General features: G+C 39.7%; 1 protein-coding gene and 1 long non-coding RNA gene across 2 annotated transcripts; one reads left to right on the top strand and one right to left on the bottom strand.

Moving 5' to 3' along the window:
• Positions 1 to 3,614: 3,614 nt before the first annotated feature.
• RBM11 (RNA binding motif protein 11) lies at positions 3,615 to 11,929 on the bottom strand. The gene is made up of 5 exons (XM_030462902.1): positions 11,733 to 11,929; positions 7,639 to 7,801; positions 6,663 to 6,741; positions 5,856 to 5,949; positions 3,615 to 3,947 (listed from the first exon to the last, which is right to left on the bottom strand). The coding sequence occupies exons 1-5, from the start codon at positions 11,832 to 11,834 to the stop codon at positions 3,615 to 3,617; spliced, it is 771 nt and encodes a 256-aa protein (XP_030318762.1). The 5' UTR covers positions 11,835 to 11,929.
• LOC115599420 lies at positions 11,538 to 15,058 on the top strand. Its single transcript, XR_003988403.1, has 4 exons — positions 11,538 to 11,780; positions 12,126 to 12,230; positions 12,657 to 12,797; positions 14,931 to 15,058. It is a non-coding gene; the product is annotated as an uncharacterized LOC115599420 (long non-coding RNA).
• The last annotated feature ends 168 nt before the right edge of the window (positions 15,059 to 15,226 follow it).

The following is a 15,226-nucleotide window of genomic DNA, read 5'->3' as shown; positions in this document are numbered from 1 at the left end:
CTCAATAAGAGAGCCAGCATTTGAGACAGATGAGGTAAGTGGATCAATTGGTTCCTGAGTGGGAACTGTTTAAGAATTCTGCATAACTAATCTCAATGCTAAAACTCCTTCCCTGCTGCCAGAGGATAAATACATCTACCAAATGCCCTCCTCAGCATAATCTCCAGATTGCCTGAATTCTAAAGAATTGTAACACAGCTTTATGGGTTTATTAAACAACAATTAATTTGACACTTCCCCATTTAGACTGTCAGAACTTAAGATGAGTATATGTTAGCCATTACTGTGTTTCCTTATGATCGGAAAGAGGGAACCTACCTAATATTCACAATATTAAGTTTTTTGCATTTAGCTATTTCATTGCTAAATAAGCTCTCACTGAGCACAACTGAAATCCTGGGGTTTTTTTCTCCCTCTATTCTTTGGTTAAAAAACACAAAGGATAACCTGGCTTGAACATTTGGGTGAACACTGTGACATAATGAACACATAAATATCATAAAGAAGCACTGCATTCAATACACTACGTAACTTCCTAGAAAACCTGAAAAATTGTTATTCGTGGTGTAGAATGTAAGGACTGGTAAAAACTAAAGCTACTCTGAAACTGATGGTAAACACCTTAACTAACTTCAGCAGAGCCAGGGTTTAACCAAATACTCTTAATCCTTGAAACAACCTGATTGTTTTGTCTAGGTATACCATATTCAGTTTTTCCTTAAAATTAATAATACTGACTCGAGCAAGTAATAGCTATAATCCTCTTAAAATGTTTTTTGTTAAGTTTAGTTTTTTAAAATGTAAGTGTCCAACTCTAATGATTTTTAAAGAAGAAAAAAATTAAAAGCTAAAAATGAGTAACATTACATTTTTTGAAAAAACATCCAAAGTGTGTGACAGGAAGCTGAATGACTTGATACAGCCTTCAGTTCCTGTTTTTTAGTGCAACATTTCCCAAGAAGGACTTGATAGATGTTTATGACAAAGTGAACTACAGCAGTAACATTCAACCTGACAGAAAAGACTGAGGAAAATGAGCACAGAATTGGCTATTTAGAAAATACGTCAAATGTACTACGAAGTTTTTGTTCCTAGAGATCTAGCAAACCAAAGCTACATAGAGTATAAAGGAAGCCTTATTTTAATATTTGTCTACTGCAAAACTTTACACAGAGAGTAAAAGGATAGCCCAATTTGTCCTTTTATATCTTGTTGTCTAAAATACTATCATGACAAGAATATTGTGCTTAGTTATCAAAACACTAATGTTTCAAATAATGCCATAACATAAAATTACTGTTACTATGTGTAAACAATACCGTCTCAAGCATTTAAATATGACCTCTAGAAACTGGAAACTTTATCTTTTGAGATAGTTATAATGGAGGCAGCAAATTTAATCTTTTCCATCCTTCTTTAGGAATGTGTAACCACACTCAGGAATAACTTCAGCACACCTGGGAAGTAAATTCTGCCCCTCCACAGCTGCAGCTTTAGCATAACTTCTAACCAGAGATGCAATTACAGTTTTTTTCAGTGTGGTGTCAAAAACCCACGGATGAAAAATGTCTGCTGTGGATTGTCTGAGCTCCCGTAAATTTTCCACATTTTTGTTTTTTCGAGCGCTTTCAGTGAAAAAGCCACATGATTAAATTACAGTCTCAGAAACCACAGTCCCTGCTTAAATCCTGCTCCTCTTCCCATCTATGTCAAAGTTCCAATCAATGTTAAAGCGAAGGCGCTCCCGGAGCGCTCGGGGACCCCCGGCAGCCGCCGTCTCACTCCCGGGGGGAGCCAGCAGTCCCTGGAGGGCAGGTACCAGGCCCTCAGCCCCGTCAGTAACTCCTCCTCTACAAAATAAATAAATAAAAAAAACAACTCCCCACGCTGTTTCACCTTCTTGCCGGGTGGGACTCGCCCACTTGTGCTTCCCTCGGTGGCCGTGGAATGTGTTTTGTACCCTAAAACCCGACCCGCAGCCACCGAGCGCGCCGTCTGCCCGTGATTTGTGACTCCTTGGTGTTAGGTAATACCAGATCCAGCTCCTATGTTGGCTGTACAGCACCCACTGAGCCAGGAAAATCGAGATAGCAGGAGAGAGAATAGCGTGTTGTGATGTGTGTCCATCCTACCTTGTCACTAAACATGTAAAGCCTTTTCTTTTTTATTTTTTTTATTTTAATTTTTATTTTTTTATTATTTACTTGTTATTATTATCTCTTAGCTGGATGTGCGGTACCCGCAGTTTCTTAGTCCATCAGAAAATGACAAATGACAACAGCACTTTCCTCTTAGAGCTGGACCCACAGAGGGAATTGCTTCATGACACCAGCTGTGTCTCCCACTTACATCAGAGCACTTCAGTGCAGTGTTAAGTAGCTGAAAATTGTTTTGCTTCCTCCTATAATAGAATCTTAAAAGTGTTTCACCTGTACTTGCTATTGTATAAGACAATACCTCTGTGTCTGTCTATAGGCTGGTTGTGGCAGATGAGAAAGACAGCCAATAGCTCACTGGACTACTTTGGTTCAACAGAACATGAGATGGCTCATTCTTTCTTTGCTCAATTCAATATTATTAATTTTAAGGAAAAACTTATGTGGTATACCTAGACAAAACAATCAGATTGTTTCAAGGATTAAGAGTATTTGGTTAAACCCTGGCTGTGCTGAAGAACTGTGTTTACCATCAGTTTCAGAGTAGCTTTAGTTTTTACCAGTCCTTACATTCTACACCATGAATAACAAATTTTCAGGTTTTCTAGGAAGTTACATAGTGTATTCTTTGCTAAGGGAGGGGAAAACTTTTCTTCTTAAGAGGTAGTACTAACTCTACTGACTCATGCTTTTGTGCTATCAGTTTGGTGAGATACTCATTGATTTTTTCATCCATTTGTAACAATGAACATTCAGATTCTCAAATAAGCAAATAAAACACTAGCTTTATAGAAAGGTGCTTATATATGCATGTCATTCCAGTCAGTACATAACTGCAGCCATAAAGCATGTACATTCCATTGGAGTATTGATACATTTAAGTCCTGTATCTAGTGCAAATGCTCATATTTTACCTCAGAGTAACTACTGGAAAAAATAGATCCCATAACCATACGAGGTGATCCAAAGGTGAAAGTAACAACAGAGCTAAATCAGGAAAGACAGAAAGTTCCAAGTGTTGATACTTCAGTGACAAGCACTGATGTGACGCTTAGAATTCCCAGACTGCTCACTCCTTCAATGGCTCCAGAAAATTCTTACATCATTCACAAAATACATTCCATAAAGTGACAGAAGTCATAATATGCTTCACAAGTAGCTGAAATTAACCTGTTTTCATTAAATTTCAATATTAGTGGAATATCAGGCTTCCACGACTTGGGAAACCAACTAGGCTTTTTCCTTTATTAGGAAAACTTTATCTTCTTAAATGTTTCCTATATTTTAAATAGTAGTTTCCTCTTTTAATGGGTTGAGATTAAATAAAGTATCAGTATACTGTATGCATCACACATATCAAGAATATGAATCTTGAACATTCCTTTTTTAATAAAGTGCAAAGATTAAAGAACAAATTTTTCTAAAAGAAAACAGACAAAAGAAACAATTTCCACAGTATTAATGTGTCTTTTTCTTGACTTTACATTTCTTGTATTTTTGGTCGTGCTCTCTTTGTCTCATTTTGTCATCCTCAATACTAGTGTCACTGTCACAACTTTGCTGCTCTCTCTTTCTTTTAGAGGCACTTTCATCCACCTGGTGCACTTCACAGTCACTTGAATGTGGCAGGGCCAATTCAAAAGAACTCTGTACAGACTTAAAAGTTGCAGCTTGATTCTGATAGGGAGAAAAGGGTAAATTTGAAGGCAGTGTCGGAGTCATCTGAAAGTAAGGCAACTGTTGACCCATTGGACTCTGTACTGTGTACTGCTGTGCTAAAAAATGGTTCATCTAGAGAAATAGAAACTTGAGTTAACATTGTAAAGAAGTTCTGAAGAGTTTAGAATAAAGTGTTTTTTTCCATGCATTATGGCTTATATAATTAAAATACCGATAAATTGGAAAATAACATTTTGAGAATAAAGCTTATATACTTTATTATATCAACTAACATAGCTGGGAAAAGTAGACAATTTTTTCATGGCAAAGTTAGAACAGATATAAGCTGATTTAAGATTAAACAGCCACTTAGTCCTTGTGTAAAGTAATCCAACATGACATTCCTTTCATTTCTTAATTTATGTATTTGATAAACACTTAACTGCAGTGACTGTCGTTAATGTAAAGACATGCACATCTACATTGTTTCTAAACGGGTTCTAAAAACTAATTTTAAGGCTAATATGCAACAAAGCATTTCATCAAAGTATAGTGAATCCAAAGATCAAAGCACTTGGAACAAAGCAGGAAGTGCCCAGCTTATTGCTACTGTATCCCTAAAGTAAAGAGTCCCTTTCATGCAAAAAGTACAGAAATAAAATTACAAATGCCAAAGAAGAGCAGCTTCCTTCTGAATGATAGTAATGAGGAAAATGATGGGGAGCATGTCTTGAGTATGCCCTATGTAGAGGCAGACTCCAAGAGAGTCACCTGTCTGGCTCACCCAAATAGAGGTGAGGTATATATGTAAAGGCTTGGATGTGACAAGACTGCTTCCTGCTGAAGCTGCAGGGAACTGCAACACCACCCCTTCTAGTCAGCAAAAAAAGAGTTGAAGTTGGCCGTGTGTGCAGGTCTGCCAAGTTTGGTCTCTCAGTGTCTATGTACTACATTGTTACTGAGGTGTGAGTTCACCAGTGAGCACCACAGGGGAGATAGTACAGTCCTGTGCCTTCCATGAAGAGTAGAGGGGGTGGAAATGTTTGTGCAAGCACCAGCACTTCTGAGGGCACAGCCTGGGAAGAGGGGACACAGGCCACCACCACATCTGTGCAACAGATCCACCACATCCCTGTGCAACAGGGAACAGATGCTCTCCCTTTTTCTGCTCAGACTGCTGCTAGGAAGAGTAACCTGTTCAGACTTTGCCCATCTGCAGTTACAAAGGGCTGGCCATTCCCCAGTCAGGCTGCTTGGCAGCAGTCCTCTCCACAGGTGATACCTCACATAAAATGCTGAATTCTTTGGTTCTACCAATCCATTCTCATCAGATTGAGAAGCTCCATTATGTGTTTGGTAGTGAGGTCTCTGGCCCACAGGTTGCTATCTGGAGAGACATTTCTCTTTGCCCTGTGGAGTATCTCGGACAAAAGAGAATCAGAGAAGAATGGCCTGGTGCTCCAAAGTATGCTAGTGGGGAAGTGGAATACAGGATCTCACTGTCGACTGCTGAGAAACTGCATTATGAATGTAAGAACTGCAGGGATATGAAAAGCTTTAAGTAACAGTTGTTGCCCTAACTTAGGCAGTGATTTTGTTGGACAAGTTTTAGGTTTGGTTTTAGAACATGTCAAACCTCTGCCAGGCATCTCTGAATTGAGATAGGAGAACCAAGAGTTTCCCTGACTGAATTAGGTGTATATGAAGAAGCTACTGCTTGCACGATGGTAATTTCACTAGGTTCACTTGTCTCACCAAGGGAATTTGGTCTGGAACACAGCACAGGAGACCTCCGTCTGTAGACTTTGGCATTTTTAGACCCCCTAAGCTATGTTTCTTTTAAGAGAGTCCTGCAGTTAGAGAACAGTTTGATTTAGCAGACACTCTATTACAGAACCCTCAAATGCTAAAATAGACCTAACGACATAAAAACTAGCAACCTAAACCATATTAGATAAGGACTGCTGTTTGCAGAAATGCAGAATACATTCAACTTCATGAGAAAAGCTCCCAAATTTTTAGCTTTTAACATAAACTCACCATCTTTTGAAAGCCTAAATATTCATGAGGTAAACTATTGTTCGCTGGAAAAGGAGTAACAGGAAGTGGAGGACTTCCATAGGGTTCTTGATACCTAGGAAACAAGCAAATGTACAAAGACTAGACAGCCATTGCATACTGCTAACCAAACTAACTTAACTCTTGGGGTGTAATTACAATATCCAAGAGGAGAACTGAGATATTAACAACTGGACTTCCATGGGAAAAAAAATTATAAAAGAAGGAAAATACATCCAAATGCTCAATTAATGAGTAATCCTCACAGATACTTAAGTGCAGACAAAAAGGATTTCTGCATTTCCCCAGTGGGAGTTTAGCTTCCACAGAGAGTTGAAACACTGAAAAATACTGAATCTGTGGTGTTCAGACTTCCATTACATGATACCTATGCATTCATATATTCATGACAGCTGCTTATACATATATAAACAAAAAATACAGATATCAACTCAGCAGGGCTTAAAAATATTATCTCTATTGCCAGATTCTTTCCCCTAAAAACTGCAAACATTGTTAGTACAAACACTGTACTTCAATATTGTCTCACGGTTTTGTATCTTGCAGGAAAAAAAAGAAAAAAAAATAGAAAATTCAAACTAATTGAAATTCTGGCAAGGTAACAAACATTAAAATAAAGTGCAGTCCATTGCAAGTCATCAGTAAGAATGCAATTAACACATGCAACAGCTGTTCTAATTAAATGCCTAAACATTGCTCTGACACATCAGTTGGTTTTCTTAGTAAGATTTTTTTAAAAATTGTAATAATACGGGTGACCTTTGTTACCTATATGAAGGTGAATATAAGTCAATAAAGTTCTCAAAACCATGCGTAGGGCTGTTAAGTTCTGAAGAGTAAGAACTCCCTGTAAATAAGACAAGAGCATAATGACTATTCAGTTACAACTATTCAATTAGCAAGTTAAAAACACAGTAAGTGTTGTGTCATCTGTAGTGTGCTTGTGTATCTAAGGCATTGTATTAAAAGTAATGTGCTATTTTATGGCAGATAATCTATAGCATTGTTTTATTGTTTAAAAAGGTCTGTTTATCATTTATTAACTTACAAAACCACTAATCAGGGCTACTGAAGAAATAATTCACATTCAGTTGCAGACATGGGAGTTGCTTCAGATTTTAAGAACCTTTTAAAGTATTCTACTTAAACCCTAGAACCATTCTGTACAGCCTCTGAAGCAAGGAGTGGCACAGTACACAGTACATAGTGGGAACAGGAGTCCTTAACATTTGGGTTGCAGACCATTTGCTTTATAGAAGGTTTACTTTCACGAATATAAAATGAAGAATGCAATTCTGATTTGACTATATTCTACAAGCTACAAGCCCTTCTATTTAAAACAAATTTTTATACTAAAGCCACTCTTATCAAACAGCTTGATTGCTGCTGTGCTTACTGAGCCAATTTTTCCTGCAGACAGCAGGTTCAAGTTACAACCTGATTCCTAAATCTAATCTCCTATGAAAGCCTCTGTTGCTATGTTTTTCCATACAATGTGATCTGAACTGGGTTGCAAGTTATGCTGTTCTGAACCAACTTATTGTATTCTCTTAGCAAACAAAAATTACAAAGACTGGATTCTCCCCTATGCAAAGGCCACAAGATTTTGTTTCTTAGAGAATATTCACACTAATTTTGTTCCGACTATCAATCAGCATCTTTGTGAAAGACTGTAGGATTCAAAAATAGTTATTAAAAAGGGAAAAAATCATAAAGCCTTAATTATTGAGTTTACTAAACGTACCAAACCGATACTGCACTTTAATTGGTCTTCCATATAAACGGATTCCATTCAGCAAAGCTATTGCATAAGGCACTGATACTTTGTGCTTAAAGCAGACAAATCCAAAAGACTTAGGTTTGCCTTCTTTGTCCTTACAAATCGTCACTTTGGTTAATGGTCCAGCCTGAAAGAAATTTGTATTATTTTTTCACAGAAATTAACAGATTGATACTTCATTCTGAGTATTTCATAATGATATTTTGCCATAGTAAGTGTAAATTTTTCAGTCCAAGAGTCTCTTACTAAATTCTGAAATGTCTCTCTACATTCCACAGGCTCCAATCCTGTCCTATTTGACAAATAAAACAGATTCACAAATGTTAAAAGAGAACCAAGCATCAGACCATGGGTGATGTTTAGTCATTAATGATCATATTTTAAAATTATTTTTTAAATATCATGATAGCTGCTGCAAGGGGGAAGACTTACTTACCAACTCCACAGCAAAAAGTTGTGTGTACAGCTACCAGTACAATTATTACAGAGGATTTTTGCACACCTGACATAACTAAGCAATTAGAAGCAGCTTTGTAAAAGTGACCAACTCCATTGACACACTTTTATTTAACTCTTGCCTAAATTCCTAAATGTTGCAGAAACAACACTGTGGGAAAGTAATCCAGAAGCAGTGCTTCTGGAACCACCACCTCATCACAAGTGCATGGCAAGGCATCAAGAGCTCTATGACCTCATCAGAGAAACTACACTGTTTCTGCACCCCCAGAAAATATCCCAAAACCTGACCAACACCAAGAAACTCCCATCTTCTGGCTGAAATACTTTAATTGAAGAGCTCCACCTCTACCAACACATACTTTTTCAATCTTTGCATAGAACTTCTTCTAGGACCAAATTAAAGCAGTGATTTTCCATAAATACTGGCTCCATTTTCAACATTGTCATTTTCATAACAGATACCAAGGATTATGACTTTTCTCTACATAAGATGAAATCAGTGTATTAGTCAGCAAAGTTTCTTCTCAAAACAAACTGTGCCTCTGTACAGCTGATTTTACATAGTAAAAGAGTGGCTAAGAGCAGTCTCCTACCACACAGATCAGGCGTTTTAAGGGTGTAGAGGCTTAACTTCAGGATATAATCTCCAGGTGAGCAATGAAATTAATTAAAAAAAAAATCAGTAAAAAATCTCAAACAAATAAAAAAAGCTATGTCTAAATTACTGCCGTAGATGGAGAATTCATTGTTCTGAATCAAAAAATAGCACTCTTTGATAGAACTGACTTGCACTGTTACTACTGAGACAATAACGTGCTTTCCAGTAAAAGTCACTTAGAAGTCATCTACAGCTTCAGGCAAACACAAGTTAGCCTGTAACAGCTTTACTGCAATTGAACTGCATAAACAGTTTAACATAAAAGATAAACACACAGCCCATGCTCAGATGAGGAAAATAAACCATAGAAAGTGATCTACTTTATTGTTCTGCATTTTCAACAAATGGCTGTCAGACAAGAAATCTGCAATTTGTCTGCTGCCAGCACCCAGGTATGATGGGGGGACTGTCATATTATACCCTGCATGTTGTCAGACTAAAGATGTTAAGGATTCTTACCTGTGATGATACTGTCTGATTACCATAAGCTTTTGCCAGCTGTGTACAAACTAATCCTCAATTAAGTAAGATGCTTTTACTGAAAAATTAAACAATTCCACCCCCCAATCCTGGTAAAAGTAAGAAACCCATGTAGACAAACACGAAGCAGCAAAAATAATGTATCATTTTTTATTATTGGTGCAGAAGGTGATCAGGATATACAGCAATGGATACTACCTAGGTTGTCTTGTGCAGGGAATCTTCAAAATGTTGGTCTTGTCTTTCTAAATATCTTCATATTTGCTGTTTTGTTTTTATTTTTTTGTTTGTTTGTTTGGTTTGGGGTTTTTTTGTGCTTTGGGTTTTTTGTTTATTTTGTGGGGCACGGGGTTGGTTTGTTGTTTTTAAAGAAGGGATTTCAGTAAGATTTTGAATGTGTTTATTTTTCCTTGGCTCCTTACTGCATTTTTGTTGTTCTGCACTGCACTGAAGATTTTTTTTTAAAATTACATATACTCAGTCTTCTGATTATATATTGCCTAATGAAGAGGATCTGGTTCTTCAAGAACTAGAAGCAAAAAAGTCAAGTCCTTTGCAGATCAGCCTTTTAAGTATGTAGTCTTCCTGTTCATAAATAAAAATATTAAGAGATTAGAAGTAACAAGATACTTGCTCATAATTTGATGGGAGCGCATCCTTGGGATTGTCACAGCAGAAATATTCGACTGTGTACATTCCAAGAAAGGACAATACTGCAATGAGAAGCATAAGCTGTTGCAGCAAAAGACAGAGAAACCTGAGTGAGAACAAGATGAAGGAAAGAGGTAAGTAGGTGTTACTGGTATGACCTAAAGACCCAGATAAAAGTCAGCAATCAGACTGTTGCCAATTATGCAGAAGAGGCATGCAAAATGGCACTCTGAGAACATCTACTTGTTCTTATCATTTTGGTACCAAAATTTGTATGGTTTTGCTTATGTCCTGGAATGATAAGCTTTTTTGACCTAACATTTCCAGTTAAACATCAGACTACTATTGTTTAGTACTGGAAACAGATAGGAATACTGCATAGAAAATGAGGGGGATGAAAACTGAATTGTTTCGTAGCTAATTTCAGGGAAAAGTTTAAAAAGCATCAAAGGTAGGAAGAAATGGGAACGGTTAAAAGCCCAAAGTGCTCGAATACACCAAACAAAAAGGCTTTACTGCAAATGGGGTAGCATGCAGAGGTGTCACCTAGTTAACAAGACTATTATTAGTAAAATAAAACTGGTGAGTGGAAACAGCAACTGAAATAGCAAGGAAATAGATGATCCACCTCTGTCTTTTTTTGCACACTTTATTTTCCAAACTCACCAGAAGGAAGCAAGGTTCATTCTGAGACAGGGGGAAATTAGTGGATTGGCAGAAGCACATTTATCACTGTGGTGTCAGCTAAACTGCGCGGTCAGTCTGGGACGTTTTAGCTTGACAGAGGCTGACTGGGTTAGGACAGGTCGAACAACAATAAAAAAAAAAAAGGCAAAAACACAAAACAGGCACACCATAAACACATTCAGAAAAAGCCCATAATCAGCAATTATTGTCGATCCATCTTGAAATTAATGCTAGCATTAGTGATACAATGCTACCTCCTCACCATATCCTCCCCCCTCTTTTCTGTAATGCTTTCAAGTTAATAAGCCTGGCTTAGCCAGAAATGCTGTCAACGTGATAAAAAAACCAAAGTCGAGTCAGCATCTTAACATTTTTGTGTCTTTGCCATTTTCTTTCCTCCATGGCATACCTTATGGCCAAAGACAAAGAATTAAGCTCAGGTTTGAAGCAGGTCCAGCTGCTTGGTATTTTCCCATCACCTCCCTGATCCCTCCCCCTGTCCCCGAATAGAATTTTACTATCTTCCCAAGCAGTCGAACATAAAACGTTTTCATATAAAGGGCATTTATAAGTTGAAGCCCAGAGACCCCACCTGCAGATCCTCTTGCACTCCGGTAATAGTTTCAGCCTGACTCAGCACATTATTAGGTGTCACCCTCGTTTTACTAACCCAAGGTTACCGATAAAAAGCCCCGCCTTGCTCCTCATAGATATTAACTATTTAAAACTGTATTTCCTCTTGGGGATTTTAAAAGCACTCGTAAATTTATTAACTTCCTCACTAACTTGGGGCCCAATTGCGGCACAGCCGAGAGGAGACCACACCGCGTCTGGGGGGGTGGGGGTGAGGGTGACGGGCGGGACAGGGGCGCTTCGAGCCGCGGCACCGGTGCCGAGCAGGCGGAACATGGACAGTGCTGCCGATCCCCCCGGGCCGCTCTCCGAGGGGCAAGGCCCTGGGCCACCTGACCCCGCGGGGCACCGCGGCGGCTTTGTGTCTGCCGGGCGCTCGCCACAGCCTGATGCTTCGCCTCGCCCCCGACCGGCCCCGGGGACAACACGGCCGCCGCCCCCGGCGGGAGCTCGCCGAGGCCCCGTCCCGCCCCGAGGGCCCTCCCTCCACCTGCAGGAAGAGCTCGTAGAGGATCTCCTCCCGCACGCGGCTCTCCAGGTTCCCCACGAAGAGCGTCCGGTCCGCTTCCTCGGACCGCCCCGGCGAGGACATGGCAGCACCGCCGCCGCCACCGAGTCCCACTGAGGGAAGGGACGGGAGGGAGCGCCCCGGCTGCCGTAAAGCGGCGTTGCTAGGGAGCGGGCTCGGTGTCCTAGCAACGCGGGAGCGCGGCGGGAGGGCCTGAGGGTGAGGGGAGAGGGGGCCCGGGACTGCTCTGCGGGGCTGGGTCCCGGTGGAAGGTTGGGTTGTAGGGGGTTGGTTTTAGGGTAGTAGGGTTTATTGTTTTTATAAATGATTGAATTTACAAATAATTTATTGTTTTGTTTTTTTTTGTTGAAAAAGCGATGTCAGCATGACCAACGGGAGAGGGTGTTCACCTCAGTATGTCTGGGGTTGAAGAAGAGTTGAAGCGAAGATGCTAACCACTAGTGCCTTTAGCCTTCAGCAGTAAGTAAAGCACTATTGAAAACGATGTCTAATTAAACCTACTGGGAACATACTAAAGTTATCATACTCGTTTTCATACTAAAATACCTCCTCTTAGACTGGAAGGACCCCCTACTCACAGTCTCCCTACCTTGTGAGTATGCGTGGTGGAAAATAGAAGCATCACCGCTTTAACTGGAAGTGGATAGAATTAGTTGAGCAGTCATGCAAGCAAATGTGATTGGCATACTCAGAGGTGAGGTAATGGTGAATTTTTTGGTGTGTGAAAGATTGGTTTATTATACATCAGCAAAAAGAACCCAGTTCTGGGACAACAGGTACAGGTGTTGCAGGTTGGTGCCAGGAGGGGCAGGCACTCACTAGTGCTGTTTTTCTGTAGGCAGCTTCAGCTTTTCAAGATGCTTATTAAATGTTTTCCTTCCCTAGGCTTTCCCTGCTGAGGAAAAGATGATGATGATGATGATTATTATTATTGTCAGGCCTGCTTTAGAATGGGAGACGATTCTCATCTGCACAGATGCGTGACCTCGGGAGAAGGTGTGTGTGCCCCAGGAGTGTTTCCTGCAGGTAGGTAAGGGAGGGGAATGGCCTCCCCCTGGCAGTCCGGGCTGCCAGGCAGTGTCCTCCCCTTGTCACCTCCTGGGGCTGACAGGGGCCACAGCCTTAGCAGCAAGGCTGGGTGACAGATGCTTTGAATGCCTCTGAATCCCTCAAGTGCCTTTGTCACCAGTATAATAAAGTGTTGTGGTAGCTGCTGACAAAATACACATGTAAAGTGTCAGATGTTGTACATGTCTCAAAATTTAAAAAGAGCTGGCATATGAATGTTGTCTTCAAAGCAGAACTTCAACCTGCCACATAACCCAGTGTTGCATGGTTCCTAAAAGCAGATTTCAAGCCACATACAGACATATAACATCCCGTATATATTTTTAAAGTGTTTTTTTTCAAAGGAGCACATTGTTTTAGAAGTTATCCTGCTGACAACATTGAGGAAATACTACTCAAAAATTTTTTTTCCCAAGCATAGATGGTGTGCTTTACCTCAGTGCCCCTTATGTTCTCATGGAGGCTTAATTACAGACTTGTTAAGTCTATTTAGAAAGAGATTATCAATTTCCAGGAATTACAAGCCTCACTGTAGAATACATAATGAGTCTTCAGTTTCTTTTAGCTAGCTGGGGTGTTTCTCTATGTAATCTCTAGACAGCTTATTTTCCTAGTTAAACATACTCCATTGCAAAAGCCAGGTGTGATTTCATTTTGCCTAAAAGGGGGCAGCACTCTTAAGCTAGTGGTTAGAGATGAGTTTTTCCAAAGAAATGGCTTGATTCATAAGAGAAATGAGAACTGTTATGAGAGTTGTTCTGAGAGTGAGATTTCCCCAGATTACAAAATCCTTGTGGGCAGAGACAAGATTAGAAGAGGAAACTCATTTGCATGTGACCACAAATGCAGATATCAAGGCTTGTGTATGAATTTGATACCGGTTCTTCACTGGTTTGCATAAGGCACTTTTGGAGCAGGAAACTGAATTTTAGTGGAAGAAGAAAGTATCCTTGAGAGAAAAGCAATGGGCATAGAAATCTGCAGTGAAGCAGAGTGGAGAGTGCCTGAATTTCAAGGGTCTTACAATTTGTGACAGTGTTCCTGAAACCCTGAGTCACCTTGAAGGGTTTATGTGACAGTGGGATGTCAATAGAAACTACAGTTTAAACAGTGACAGTAGTTAAGGTTTATGAATTTCCAAGTGGCATTAGTGCCACTGGTGGTGAAAAAAGTCCCCTTGTCATAGGACAGAGGTGAGTACTTACATGTGAGCTGGGCTTGTTGTTTTTCGGTTCAAGAGGGAACTTAAAATTTCCTTGCTTTCCCCCATTCCTGTGTAAAAGAACAAGTGTATATTCACAGCTAGTGGCATTAGGTGTATGTAAAGACACATATGTAAGATTTTCTTCTAAGATCAGGTGACTGGCTCTTGAATAAGCATGGCAGTAGTTTACTAGGGCTATTACCAGTTGGTTTCCACTGGTGTTGAGCTGAAATACAGTCTTTAACTTGTATATGAACATGTACTGCACACCAAGTGCATGCTGAGGCTGCCTAATTGGTGGTTGCTTGGATGCAGTGAGTTTTTGTTGTAACCATCATCAGGATTAAAAACTAGAGAGGTAAAGGGCCAAATTGACTCTATATCATTACTTGTTCTAAATAATATGCAATGTCAGTAGGGCTGTGTTTTTATAATAAAAGTTGGACGAAGTGTCAAAGATGTGAGATGAAGAGGGAATGAAAAGGAGTAAGAGCTGCCTTAGTGAAGTTTACTGAGAACAGGGTTACAAATCTCAGAAATGGAAGCAAAAAAGTAACAAAAGGTTAAACTGAGTCAATTTTAATATGAGTGGACATGCTGCATCTTTTTCTTGTTGCTGCATTCAAAAGGAAAAAGTCTCTGAAAAAATTTCCTAAACATTGTCTGCTGCAGGAGCTTGTTGAGGCTGCTCAGTCATAAAGCCAGCTGAAGGGATAGAACACGTAAAAGTAAATATGGATACACACACACACACACACCCTTAACTGTTGTGGGTGGAAAGAAGACATATGCCTTATGTTAAGAAGCCCTGTGAAGGATATGCTATGCAAAAAACCCCCCACATTTCCAGGGTGTGTCTCTGTGATTTGTTTTTATTTCTCCTTCAGTGCGAATAATTGGCAGCCAGATACAGGAAAACTGAGCATCCAGACACCTCACCTCTAAAAGACAGAGTTTATCTGCTTCTTTGCCTCACTGTAAACTCCAAGAAAATGATGTTTGTCTTCTTCTATTTACCCACTGAATTGGTTTGTAAATAAATGAGCTTAATAAAAATAAATGTTTCTTCATTTGTTGTGTGGTTGAGCACACAGAGGGAATGAATTTAAGATATATACACAGTCCAGCCAGCACAGTGTCTGGGTGAGATTTGTATGTCTCTAAACTCCATCTTTCTCCCATA

Source organism: Calypte anna, chromosome 1 (genome assembly GCF_003957555.1).
Source record: "Calypte anna isolate BGI_N300 chromosome 1, bCalAnn1_v1.p, whole genome shotgun sequence".
NCBI classification, from domain to species: domain Eukaryota; kingdom Metazoa; phylum Chordata; class Aves; order Apodiformes; family Trochilidae; genus Calypte; species Calypte anna.
This window is presented reverse-complemented; position numbering and strand designations above follow the sequence as displayed.

Excerpts from the sequence above, each read along its gene's own strand:
- RBM11 (XM_030462902.1), bottom strand. The coding sequence starts at position 11,834 with ATGTCCTCGCCGGGGCGGTCCGAGGAAGCGGACCGGACGCTCTTCGTG. Across the intron at positions 5,950-6,662 it reads TTATATTCACCTTCATATAG|GTATCAAGAACCCTATGGAA; the intron begins GTAACAAAGGTC and ends CTTGTTTCCTAG. Across the intron at positions 3,948-5,855 it reads ATTTAGGCTTTCAAAAGATG|ATGAACCATTTTTTAGCACA; the intron begins GTGAGTTTATGT and ends CTATTTCTCTAG.